The 14053-nt window shown below is 38.9% G+C and overlaps 1 protein-coding gene across 4 annotated transcripts in view; it reads right to left on the bottom strand.

Annotated features, from left to right (window-relative positions):
- The window catches only part of plxna1b (plexin A1b), a 211354-nt gene that overhangs the window by 74429 nt on the left and 122872 nt on the right, over positions 1-14053 (bottom strand). For all 4 annotated transcript variants that reach the window (XM_008409387.2, XM_008409390.2, XM_008409388.2 and 1 more), the window contains exon 9: positions 12520-12634. In XM_008409387.2, the coding sequence (XP_008407609.1) occupies positions 12520-12634 (115 nt within the window). The remainder of the gene's footprint in view (positions 1-12519; positions 12635-14053) is intronic.

Raw genomic sequence — 14053 nt, forward strand, 5'->3', positions numbered from 1 at the left:
AAAAGAAATCCATGAAGATTTATGCACCAAAGCGGTGCAAGTGACGTCTATAAAATATGCAGGTTTAGGTGCATCCACAAACATTTACTATTAAATATGTTGTGGGTTTTTATCCACAGTGGAAAAAAAAAGTACAATAGCTGTTTTACAAAGTCAAATAAAGACTGGGAGGACTGTGATTATTCTAACAAACATTTTAGGTATTTAAATGATCTAATTGACAAATGACCAGAAAGATAATTGACAGTTCTGTTTAGGAGTTTTTATCAATTCATCACAGGAAGAAACACTTTTTTTTTTTTTGCTAACCAGGTTTATAACGCATACAATAATGATTTTAAAAACGCAAAGTGTTCAAACTTCTGTCTGAACAAATTTTAACAGGTTTCAATTAATTGATTAGTTGTACATTTGGAATCTTTATCCTGCTGCTACACATAATTGTGTCCACGTTGTAACCTGTTGATTTTAGGCATTTCAGCCATTTTGTGGAAACAAAGTGAGACGAAGAGACTCGGCATAATACCACCATCACACTTGACAGTTTTTCTCGTCAAATTACTCAAACCCATGTCTCATCTGACCATAGTCTTTCTGCAGATGTTTTGTTTTGATCCAACAATTTGGATTAGCATGATTAGAGTCTAAAACAAATAATGTTCAAGACTATTATGATAAAAACTTCTGAGCAGAGCTATAAAATGGATATAAAAAAAAAAAAATAATGTAATGGCTTATAATTATAATTAAAATTTTCTGGTCAAAGCTTTTTAACCATATCATAAATGAAATAAATCATAACAGAAAGGCCAGTAGCTTTTCGTTTTCTTTTATCTATTTACAGATAGAAGAAAAAATAACACGGTGGTAAAATTAGCTACAGGTTCATTAGCATAGAAGCTGCGCATTGCAAATTTTACATAGAATCAAGGTAAAAACACGTGTGTACATGTAAAGCCGGCTCATTAGGAAGCAAAAGCCAGAAATATGTTCTGTGACCGAGACTTACTGCGGGGGATGGAAGGAGCGATGGAGTGTGGAACAACTTAATAAGGCAGCAACATGTAGAACAGTGCAGGAGCAAAAGGATGCAGAGGAAGAAAGGAGACTTTGAAGCTTGAAAGGACTGTGAGATTGTCTGCCCACAACTTTCTTTCTGAGCAGACTGGTGACGCAGGAAGAGAGGATGACAGAGAAACACGGTGAACTGAGTGCAGATGAAATGAAGGAATGCATGACTTGAATACCTGTTATTCAGTTTTGATTGTTTGGGCCATTAACGCCTTCCAGACCCGGAGCTTGCCAGGATCTAGCATACGTCTACTCTCTTTACTCCATGCGCCCACAGACTGCTTCAAACTCTGGCCTTTGATACGTCAACCGTACAAACATACATTTCTGATTTCATCTCGTAATCCCTTATCTTTGATTTACGAGCAAGCCGGCAACCGTACACACACATGATGCAGTGCGCTATGAGACAATAAAAAAAGAACAGGAACGTGTGATTTTTTCTTCTTCTTCTTCTTCTTCTTTTTGACGGAGATCTTCGTTTTTCCTCCTTATGGATTTTCATAGTGTAAGAGGGGGAAGGGTGCGGGTGCCTGGCACCCCGTTATCATTCTAACCCAGATATGTCAGCAGCAATCAAACCCTGTGCTTTTCAGCTTTTCAAAGACGAGCTTTGATTTCAGAGGTAGATATGCTCTTCTATCTGCTGCCCATGGCTCTTCTCTACAGACGGCACAACACTTCAGAAAGTCTGGAGCGAAACCAGATTTTCACCAGTAAGAGATAGCTCATTTATAAGGAGCAGGTTTGCTGGATTTTGTGTAAATATTAAACATTAATACTAATATTAAACATTAATACTATCATACCCAGTTATTACAACGGTGATTAGTTACTATTAAACTCAGATTTATAATATTACTGATGATTTTAGATAAACAGAATAACAAAGGATGAATCTATTGATGCGCATAAATTATTCCTGAAGTCAAGGAATCCATCTACCTACTTTGCTGCTTCAGACACTTAACCAAAAACGTTCATTCAGATCCATGCTGGTTCCAGTGCCTACATACAGCAGGTTTTTAGCCACCTCTAATAACCGTCTCTATTTGCTATAACAATAGCACCAACTTTGAACCATCTGATTAGGTCACTGTAAATGTGTTGGATTACATTTTTCAGTAAAAAAAAAAAAAAAAAAATCTTTTTTAAAGTAATGCATTTCAGGAGACGATCCACTTAAACCCTGTGAGACAGCAAAGATGAGAGACGGCAAACTATTGTATTCCACAGCAAATCTGACCTTTTAATGATGCTCATCTCTGGGCTGTTGCTTTTTTCCCCCCTTTAATAGGCAGGTCAAACATATTAGGCAGACAAAATATAGAGTCAAAATATTTTTATTAGACTGAGGTTCTACTTGAGCTTAATCCAAGTCCTGACAAAAATGCTTCCTTCTTTTGGTTCAGCTTTTAATTAGATTATTAGAATTAAATTAACAACAGTTTGATATTGCAGCATGTAGAAACAGAAAGTACTGGTGCTAAACAAGAAGTAAGCCCATTTTACAAATGTACTAATGTTAAACTATAGAAACGTAGGAAGTGGTGGCCCAACAGTCCCAGTACTATTCTAAAACACCTAATCGTACGGTCTTGACACCTAACCATAAACGTCCTGTTCCTCGCTCTAAATCTAAACTACAGCGATAACTCTTCAAATCACATTCGTTTTCTTATCCCTTGCACTGTTGTGATTAGAAAAGAGCTTATGGATGTTGTCCTTGAGGAATACGGCAAACATATTTATAACGTAGACTTTGCATGTTATACATATCAGCTAATGTTGGAATTATACATATTTTTGCACATACTGTTTACCATCTACAGGAAATATTCTAATGCTAGAGTATCTTCTGATTTGTATTTTAGCTAATGTCAGCACATAGTAAGCCTTTAATGTATAAGCTAGTAGTAGCTAACATGCTTCAATTAGCAGGTTAGCATATGAACATCTTTAATACGCTGCACTTTGTGGTTTTCCACCTTTGCTTCTCAAGTACACATCTTTGTCTTCTTCATGTAACAATTTATCAATGGATTTTACTTTTTATGCCTTCAGTAATTGCTAGTCTAGTAATTCTTCAACTTTTTCACACAGATCGGGTAGAGATGGCCGGCTTACTTTGATTTGAGCTTCTTCTGCCATTTTTGTGATTCAGTTTCAGCTTTTGGCGTTCTGCGCGCTTCTGTTGAGTTTTGTAATCTTTTTCCGATCATTCTAATACTTTTTAAAGTGTCCCTGCTTCAGTTCAGCATCCTCAGCAGATCACCTGACCAGCTCAGCTTGAAGCACGTGGTTACAGTCCAAGTTTGCCAACTTGGATTTTCCCAGGGAGCACTGAGGTGTTGTAAAATGGAGGCTGAAATAAGAATCAGCGAGGGCTACTTTCTGAAAACAGCATGGTGAAAGGCAAAACATGACAGACTCACTTTAACTGGTCTTGTGAGATTGTCCACTGGCCCTCCGTCTCAGCAGGCGGTTGCTGTTTCTCAATCACAGCCTTTGCTTCTGTGATCTGCCTGTACTTTGGAGTTTGTTTTTCCTTTAGCCCATTCTGCTGAATTATTTTCTAACTACCCTGCTCTTTCTCTCAGTGACTTGGCAGTTATTTCTTCCCATCCCTGACACACAGGCAGTCTGATGCTAAAAATGCAATATTCATCTGTGTTCACCATTAGGCGGGCTGGCTGTGAGGGCTGTGGAGATGAAGATTTAAATCGGCCTGAATAATTAAACCACTGGGAACTGTGACAAACACAGACGCAAACCGGCATGCACACAAACACCGATGTGTCCATGTGCACAGCCTGCAGCAGCGGCCTGTGTGTCCATCAGTGACATCTTTGCTACAAATTAGCTGTTCATTAAACCTTTGCTGATGCCGGATTCAACGGTGCAGGCAGTGTGTTGGCACGACTGGGGTGAAACATGCTGCACTAATGGGGCTTGGATTATATATGGAGAAGAGAATAACCCAGCAGCTACGCTGCACACAAGACTGAACTGAAGTTTAAATGTCTAATCAAAGCACTTTAATTGATTTAGCCAAGAAAGTGGCCTTCTCATCTGCATGAAGTCAATATATTATGCAAGCTGAGGTTGCTAAATCCCAGCCTCTTCCATAAATATCAATCTGCTGTCCTTGTCTACTAAGCAAATTTTTTTTTACGATCAGAGTCTTGCCACGGTGTCCCAGACGAGGCAAACCACGTTCTCACTGGAAACATTTTCCAGAACATTTTCGTTCCCCGAAAAGCTGGCATTTATCTTAGTCTTACTTTTTCTCCAGTCACAATTTAGGCTTTAAACTGTAGCACGTTACAATGTTTAAAGAATCAGACATGCATCCACCTGCAAAGGTATTGTTGGTGTTGCAATATCGTGTTAAGCAAAGCTACATAATGTATGTTTTCTTCTCTTTTGTGCTGTAAAGTTCCAAACATGCTGGTTTTTGGCCCTTTTGTCACATATTTTTGATATCTTTAAGCTTGATGTCACAATTAATGTAAAGGAAAAAATCAAAACTATCATTGCAGAGAAATAAATATCAGCAATTATGTGATTAAAGGATCTAATTTTTTAGTATTAACTTTTTGTAATTCCTGTTAATTTGTTTCAACTTTAATTTTTACTTTTGCATGTGGGTTAAAGAGGCTATTTAAATGTTTATGGAAAATAATGGTTTCATACCCTCCTATAAAATTAAGACATAAAAATATACAGAAAAATCGGTCACTTTATTTGAAGGGGGTGAATAAGACTGTCATGACACTGTCATAAACATGACATAACACATGTCATGAACATGAATAAGCCTTTATGAATATTTATGACTGTTGTCATAAATAAAGCGTCATTCAGTAAATTAGGACACTTTTAATACAAAGTTGACATTATTCAAAATGTCTTTGTTATGACAACTTGACATTAACCAAGAAATCATTACTGATATAAATGTGTTATAAAAGTATTACTGATTGCACTTTAAAAATTAGGTAACTTTATGTTATTAAAGGTAAAGTTTAAACAGTAATGATTTATTGGTTAATGTCAAGTTGCCATAAAGACATTTTGAATAATGTCAACTTTGTATTAAAAGTGTCATAATTTATTGAATGACGCTTTATGACAGTCATAAATATTCATGAAGGCTTATTCATGTTCATGACGGGTGTTATGACATGTTTATGACAGTCATAAATATTCATGAAGGCTTATTCATGTTCATGACATGTTATGTCATGTTTATGAAAGTGTCATGACAGTCTTATTCACCCCTCTTCAAATAAAGTGTTACCGAAAAATCTAATGTTCCTGACCACTTTGTTTCTATAATGTTGACAAATGGCCACATTTCTATATCTGTTCTCCAAAATCTCGTATTCTCATTCACTTAATTGTTGATTTTTGACAAAACAGAACTTTTTACAGGTTTGCCCAAAACCCCAGAAACAGTCCCATACAGATGGAAATGTGATTTATGCATCAGAAACATGTCTTGAGGTTTTCAGTTCCCAAACATTTGCAAAGTTTCCAGGGTTGAAATGGTCTGAAAAGATAAAGCGTCACATGAGCAAAGTTTCAGTCACGGTCTAAATTAGAGCTTTCTGGCAAAGAAGGCAAGAAGTTACTTCATCCTTTCTTTTATGTTGTTTTCTTCTCTCTCTTGCTCTCTGTTCTCCAACTTTAGAGCATTTGAAAAAAAAAAGAAAATTGCATTTCTCTCAGTTTTATCTGAAGCTTGTTATAGTCTGGGTTTTTTTAAATTGCCTTTCTGATGTCACCTTTCTTACTTTACAGTGTTTTCCTCTGCTTTTTGTGACATCTGCTCCTAATTAAAGCATTTTATACAAATCTTTTGGTTTGCTTCTAGTATAATATGTACTTAACTGGAAGGAGTTTATTGTTTAGGCAAACTATATGTGGGACAATTCATCATACCTCCAGTGATTTTCTTATTTATTTGTGGCCTCTTTACAACACAGCTGGTTATTTTAAATGCAGCACATCCAAGTAATGGGTGGAGACAAGTGGTTTTGTTACAAGTTAAGAGGAGCACATTTAAAAGATTGATGTTTAACAGACAAATAAAAAACAAGGAAATGTGGAAGAACATTAAGTTGAGACGAGCAGAAGAAAATGAGTGAAAAAAAAAAAAAAATTGAAGCGATGCTCCAAGAAACCATCTGTTGACCAAAACAAACCATTTTCAGCTCAACAGCTGAAAGAGAAAAGGTGGAAAAGTGAGTGAAGACAAATATCAACAGGTACAGACAGCTGAAAGAAAAAAAGAGGAAAGAGAAAACGGGAAACAGTGAATTTCATTCAAGTACCCGCACACTCCTGCCTCCCCTTCACCCCGGTGCCCCCTGCAGCCCTGTGTTGCTGGTTGTGCTTTGTCCTGATAAGAACCACTGACAGTCACACAAACACACATTGAAAAGAGTACAGTCAAACACATACGAATATCCGTACTCAAAGAAGGGCCCCTCAAGCAGTCTTGGCCCGCAGTCTGTGAGACGGTCTCTTTCTGTAAAGAATGTGAGTGAGTGTGTTCTGCTTGGTGTCTGAGTACCAGCCAGGGTAAACACAGTGTGCCAGAATGTCACGGTTCGGGGCCTTCACACCTCCGTCACAAATAACCCAGTCAGCCGTGGACTTTGCGCGTCGGTGTGCGGGTGAAAGGTGGCGAGAGTCGGAAAACACTGACCGTGTGTTTCTGTGACTGTTTGGAGAACGAGGAGGTAGGCTGCATGCGATAAGTGTAATCGCATGGCTAACGGTGTGCGAGAGGAAGACGGTGCATGAGAAAATGAGCCGGTGCAACTGTAGCGCTTTGTTCAGGCTGCAGTCTATATGGAGCCTCTTTTGTTAATGTAGCGTCAGGGGACAGAGTGTGGATGAGGCTGTTGGAACAACCACAAAGATGATTCATATTGCACTCTCATCTGTACAATCTATCTCTCTGCAGTCAACATGTTCTTTGAGGATTAAAAAATATATATCAAAATTGGAAATACACTGAATTTCTTCCCAAGAGTAACCATGGAGCCCAAAGAAGTGATAGACCGGGTCTAATTTTGGAAGTTCTTCTTCTGCTCCTCTGAGGTTTTCTTCTGGTTATTTGCCAAAAGCCTAGAGCCAAGGCTTAATAAAGTTATTAGATTCATTTTTATTTTGTCTGTTTTACTAGTGCAGGCATAAAAGCAGTAAAAGAAGAACACATTGTTTTGTGACAAATAAAATAGAGCTCAAAACAAGCTATCCAAGCAGATTAGGCCACATGTAGAGAAAAGAGTAAAAAACCTACAAGCCGCTCGTGCTTTGTAGTAAAATCTGCCATTTGATAGCAGAGATAACTTGCAATGAGTCTTCAACATGCCTGTATATGAACTTGGCTTTTTATTGGCCCAATTAAAGTCATGTCAAAGTATCTCAATAAGAGTTAAGTGTGGCCTTTGATTAGACCGCTCCAAAACCTATTTTAAGGTAGACTTGCTGGTGTGCTTTAGGTTATTGTCTTCCTGTGTAGATGACCTAGTGATTGGCCAGACCTTCTCCTTTAGGATTTTCTGCTAGACAGCAGAATTCATGGATCATCAATTAAAACACGGCCCTGAAGCAGCAAAACATCCCCAGACCTTCAAACCACGACCAACATGTTTTACTGTAAATATGTTTTTCTTTGTACCTGAGGTGGTGTTTAGTTTGTTCACGCTCTGACTGAACTGGGCAGATGGGAACCAAAGAGCTATTAGATGAATTGTCACAATGTGGCGACTTAAAAGAGGAAAAAAGGGAAAATGAAGAAAACCAAAAATAAAGGGGAATGAAAAAAAAATCCAGAATGTAATGTGAAATAATAGGGGAAGAAATAGAAAATAATTTTTAAATTCAACCATTTTTTTTCCTGAAGGTCATATAGTTATTTCCATGTACCATACCATAGTAGAATAAAGAGGATATGTTTTAAAGAAAAAGGAAATGTAGCAAGATGATCACATTTTCCATAAAAATCTGTAAAAAGAAAAACAAAACAAAAAAACAACCAAAAGTATTTTCTCCGTGTTAAACCAAAATCTAACGGTAACAACACGAATAGCACAGAGTGACAATGGAGGTGCAGGAGAGAAGAAGAAAAAAAAAAAGGTGCTGCCTTCATTACAATTCTCAATCAAGTTATCCGGCGCCTTGATTGCTCAAGTAAGACTGAGCCTCGCATTTCAGCAAAACAAACACGTAAGCATGTCTTAGGATAGCTGAGCCCAGCCGGGCTGAACTTTGCCTGGCACTCATCAAGACGTTGGCTCCGATAAAACGGTAGGGTTGTAAAGAGGGGAAAAGTTGAGTACAAGATAGAAATCAAGGAACAAAAGCAGAAAGAAGAAAAAGAGAAGAAAAGGAAACTAAGGGAGGAAAGAAATAGATCAACAGGTTGCAGAGCTTCATTCTCTTCCTTAAGTCTCCCTCTGGCTTTTTTGTTTTTATGATAAAAGTAACTTTAATTCCTCTCTTGCAATTTTCCGCCTCGTCGCTCCTTAATTCAAGAATTTGTTTGTTGTGCCGTTTGGAGGCTTTGTTGATTCATGCATATTTGATTTGAAAATGTCACTCATACATATTTTCTCCCTGCTTACTCTGTCAAGCCACGACTTTCCCACTGTTTCCCTCCCTCTTTAGACAAAGTCTATTTACAAAAACATAAATAACCCCTTACTTTTATTATTACTGTTCTAGTAGCAGAGCGGGGGGATGCAATCAGCAATACATAAACAATTTTGAAAAAGCATACAACAAAAAGATGATTTAAGAGTACAAAACAGCCACAAGAAAGAGCTTTTGGATGCGCTACTTTTGTATTTCTAATATTTACACTAAAATTGTGTATTATTTCGAGCAGCAATGCTTGTAAACTAATGTGTGAATAAAAGCGAAGCAGAACAAAGGCTGATCACGTTCATAATTCATCCACTGGCTTCATGCTTTCATCTCAACTGTTCTGTCTGGTTGGTCCAACACCAGTCAGACCAATGAGTGATACGGGAGGAGCATTCATCCCTCAACTGAACGCTCCGTCTGGCCTTTGATCACAGCCTGACAATGAGCCTCATCCCACCCAATCGACTGTTTTCATCTGCAGATGAGAGCAGTAAAGGTCTGAGTGGAATGTCTGCTTTCAGGACAGAGAGAGAGAGAGAGAAAGAGACAGAGAGATTCACTGCTGTTTGCATTGGGAACGAAGCTGGAAAAACAAGGATAATCTGAGGAAGAAAATCTAACGTGTACACACACGGGCGCATCTCGGTAAATACGTTGGTGAGATTTTTGTAGTGCGGTGAAAAAGGAAAACACGTATTTTACAAAATACTTTCACATAGCTGTAGATTTAAAGTATTTTTCTGGTAGTTTTGATGGTTACAGCTTACAGCTAAAGCTGAAAAAGTAATTGCAGTATCAGTGTCTACAATGTCGCAATCGCAAAAAGACAAAAGTCTTGAATACCATTTTTAATAGAATTGATGTTTCAAGTAACCAACCGTTACGACTGACACATTGATAATATATTTGATAAGTTACACCAGCCCTAGTTACACTTAGTAAAAACTTCAAATTCAGCTTCTCCCAACACATGAATATCAGATTTTAATTTTTTTATCCAGAAAAGATGTGTTATGGCCAACATGTCTGAAGACTGTGGACTTGACAGTTTTTCAGCTGACAGACTTTGACTGCCTCCAATAGGTAAGCCAGTCAGTCCACTGGTATGTTTAAGCATTAAATTGGAAAGCTAAGTGGAAGAAAAAAATGTGGCACAAAGAGAAAGAAACAACAGAATTAAGAGCAGCCTTGAGATGCTGGACTGCAGCTGGATTGTCTCAAGATCAGACACGGGCGACAAAATGTACATTTATTCAGTTAAATCACTCTTGAATCAAACAGAAAATGAACACCTGCCCTCACCGCTAAAAGTAACAATATCTTATTTAAAGATTATGGAATGACTGGGTTTGAATCTCCAGCAAACTTGCTTAACCTGAGTATTGTCCAAAGGAAGATGAGAAAAACCAGAGCCAACAACGTGGAAGAGATGAAGGCTGATATTTCACTAACATGGCTTCCTGAATGCCTCAGGAGACTGTTTTCATTAGCCGTAAGCCCTAATCAATAAAATTAACAAAAATGAAGACTTGAAAGGTATTCCTCTGTGTGTAATGAGTCAATCTCTACTCGAGATGCACAAATAGAAGACCTCCTGCTTCTTCTCTATAAGCAGCCAACAGAGGGGAGGAAAAGTCAGAAGGTGCTAAAAAAAAACAAAGGCACATTTCTCTTCAATTTGTCCTTTCCTTCACAATACAAAAAAAAAAAAAAAAACCAGAATGGGACATAAGAGAGGAAAAAGAATGAGAAAAAGATGAGGTGACGGAGCATCAAAGTGGTGAAGGATGAGGTGGAGAGAGACGGGGCCTGCCCTGGAGAGGAGATGGAGAGAAGCAGGAGGAGGAAGGGGATAAGCCAAGCCTTCAGGAATAGCATTTCTTGTTGGGGCACTGAGGGCAGAACTAATGGATATGGCAGCTAAAAGAAGGATGATAAATGACTTGGTGCATGCGTGAGTGTGAGTGTGAGTGTGTGTGTGCGCGTGTATGCAGGTTACTGTAAGGTTGTTTACACTTTTGTGCATGAAAAACACAAAGCATAGTAGGTATGTGAAATGATGGACTATCGGATCAGTGGTCTGTGGTCTTTAATCTCTTCTTCAACGTTTTTATTAATTTCTCTGCTTTGATATGACTTTATGCTTTTTTTGCAGAAGAAATATCTTTGTTAGAATACCCGATATCCTGGAAAACAGACATTTAATGCATGTTACCTGCCGATGTCTCTGTATTTTTTTTTCCACAGTGAGAGAGAGTGAGGCTTTCAGCAGATAACAAGAAGCCTGAAGCTCTTAATTTAAAACTGGTTAAGGCAAGCTGACACTTTATAAAAAACTGCAGATCAAAAGCCAACAACACAATTTTGATGTGTGCATTGGAACGTTGTTCCCCACCAAAACCCCTCTAATCTGAAGTCCTGCAGACGAATGAACAGAGATGGTATTATTATAGAAAGATGAAAAGCAGTGATAGCATATTTAATATTTACAGAGTTCCTAAATATTTTTTATGTAAAAAAACATAAATAAATAAAACAAAGAAAGGGACGGAAAATGGCAAGAAAATGATAAAGGATTGACAAAAAACAGAAAATAAGCTAGCAAAGTAGCAAGGGGAGAAAAACAGAAAAGACAGGAAAAAACACGAGGGAGGAAAGACGCAAGACGATACAAAGGAAGACAAAAAAAAGAGAAGGAGGCCTTTGTTTATGCGTGTGACTCCACTCGGTTCAGAACCTGCTAACCAGCTCTTTCCAAATCAGCACTCTAATCCAGCAACTCCGACCCCTTGAGCCATGAAGCCTGGGCCCTTCGTCTCGTCCATTACCGGGCACAGAAGCTGTGGTTTAGCAAGCTTGCATTTAGGATTCAGCTACAGCTTCGGTTGGGAAAGCAGATAAAGAGGAAAGCAATACGTTATAAGGCAGAGCAATTAATAAAGGCCAGTTATTCAGACTCTGCCGACAAGTGACGGAGGGGAGGCTTTAATCTGCATGTAGATAACGCAGAGAGCTGGACCAGAAACATAAAGAGTGAGGGATGAACAGTCCTAACTGTGTGTACGCCCTGAGACGGATAAAGCACCAGTATAACCATCACCGGGGAGTAATACTGATTCCTTACATCCATTTTGGAGACATGGATTTCATAACATCTGTTAAACTTTGCATCCACCTCTGCTGAGGGTGTCAATAAAGAACAGCAGCATAAAACCCCACGCAGGTTGGTGTCCAGCCCTGCATGTTCAACAGGACTTGACAAATGCTTGATATGCCTTACATGACGCCTGCAGTCACTGCCACTTGGCACGATTAATATTAGCTTTTATGCTAATGCAGCATTTGGTTTTGTAAGAACAAGGCAGTATTTCCATAGAAAGTCATTCATCCCAGCCTGTTTATGGCCTTATGGGCCACGACAGAATTATTGCTGCACAGTACACAAGCTGTTGTCACTGTGCCAAAAGCCAATATTACACATAGAGACAGCAGACACACAGCAGGACGAGGGGAGGAAACCCCAGAGGCAAAAGGCACACAGGATGGAGGTGCAGATGAACTAATATCTCAACTCATGTTGCTATGTGTGTTTGTTCCTGTATGTGTACAAATATGGCAGCTATGTGAATTTAATACTTGCACATTTTGTAGTAAATGGTCAATTTTTGCAGTTTTTTTTTATTTTTATTTTTTAAAGAAGTAGCAAAGAAAACAAATGTGTGCTGCTGCAATGACATCCGTGCTGACTGTGGCGAAGCATCGAGGGGAGAAGGGGGGTCTTACCTCAGAATCGTTGACACGTCCCTCCTGGAAAGAGCAATCGTTGGCGTTTTGGGTGCACATGTGGCGGTACTTGCACCAGTGGCATGGGAAGGAGCCATTCACACAGGAAAGGCAGCTGAAAATGGAGATTGGAGAAGATCATGGAGATAGTTAGCCAAGTCTGATGCTATTTTTTTTTTGACAGCTTATTGCACCTTCATGTTAAATCTAGACAGAAGCCATTTATTTTTGCAAAACCTTTGTAGATCTTTAAAACTATGGCAGATGGGAAAATGGTGGTATTAACAAATTGTGCTTTTAAAAATCATAAGCATGGACATATAAGGTGTAGAAGGATCTAGAAAGTTTTAAAATGACTACAATGTGTTCTTAGAATCTGATGTTGTTTTACAAAGATACCAAAGAAAGTACCAGTCACCAGAGCTTCTTTGAGCTATTTATGGTCACAAAAACATACTGTGATGAGTTAGAGGGTAAATATGTAAACATTCACATTTCTGTAGTTCTTAAAGGCAAAGAGGCACACTGGATGAGGAATTGGCCATTAGGCAACCTATGTGACACAGTGTACACGTCACATTTTTTAAGTGCAAAAAAAAATGTAGAAACCGGGTTATTTCTACTCAGGGTTATTTTACCGTGGGAATCTCCAACCAGCTGGTTGCCTGCCTCGACCATCTCCCAACAGACTTTCTGCCTGAATATCTTTTTCACTCATCTTTTTTCAACATTTGTTCAACCTGTGAAATGGTTCTGTCCTTTTCACCTGTCACCCTCCCATCTTTAGACTTAAAGCCTGCCTCAACATCCCTTTCATTCATCCGCTCGCTTGAACCTCCAATTGCTTTCACCTTCTGTACATTGATAGACCTCTCCATGCACCATCCCCGACTCTCTGCATACTGTTACTCTGTTGCGTTCTTTTTATCCGCTCAGTGGTGAACCTTCCCATATGTTTCACCATCTCTACTAGGCTCTCTGTTCACATACCCCCTTCCATTTGCTTTGTCCCTCTCAGCACCCCTGTTCTTTCTCTAAAGCTCTCTTTCATCCAAGGGGCTAAGAGCCTTCCACCGTTTTTAATTCACCTGCTTTGGCAGAGGCGAGGTGCCGATAGACCGGCAGAAAGAGAAAGACAAGAGAAAGGAGAGAGGCAAAGAGAGAGAGAGAGGGACATCAAAAGCAGGTGGATTTCCCTTACAGAGGTGTATATACACCACGTATCGTGAGAGAGAGACAGACAGAGAGAGGTGGAGAGGTGGCGGTCTCATGGGAGACAGATGAAACATAAGCTTGGATATCTGAAGATGATTATGAATCTATGTGTGCGCTCTCATATCTAAAGAAAACCCAAGGAGGAGAGTCATAAAGGTTTATGTATGCAGTTTCTCAAACAAGCGGAGAGAAACTAAGTGCGCAGCATACTCTAACTAGAAAATTCCTGCAGAAATTTTAAAGGGGCATGCCAAAGTGTGCCCGTCGGCTTTGAGCCAGTGTTTTTATACTAAAAATTAGCATTAATGCTAAAGAAAGC

Source organism: Poecilia reticulata, linkage group LG5 (genome assembly GCF_000633615.1).
Source record: "Poecilia reticulata strain Guanapo linkage group LG5, Guppy_female_1.0+MT, whole genome shotgun sequence".
Classification (NCBI taxonomy): domain Eukaryota; kingdom Metazoa; phylum Chordata; class Actinopteri; order Cyprinodontiformes; family Poeciliidae; genus Poecilia; species Poecilia reticulata.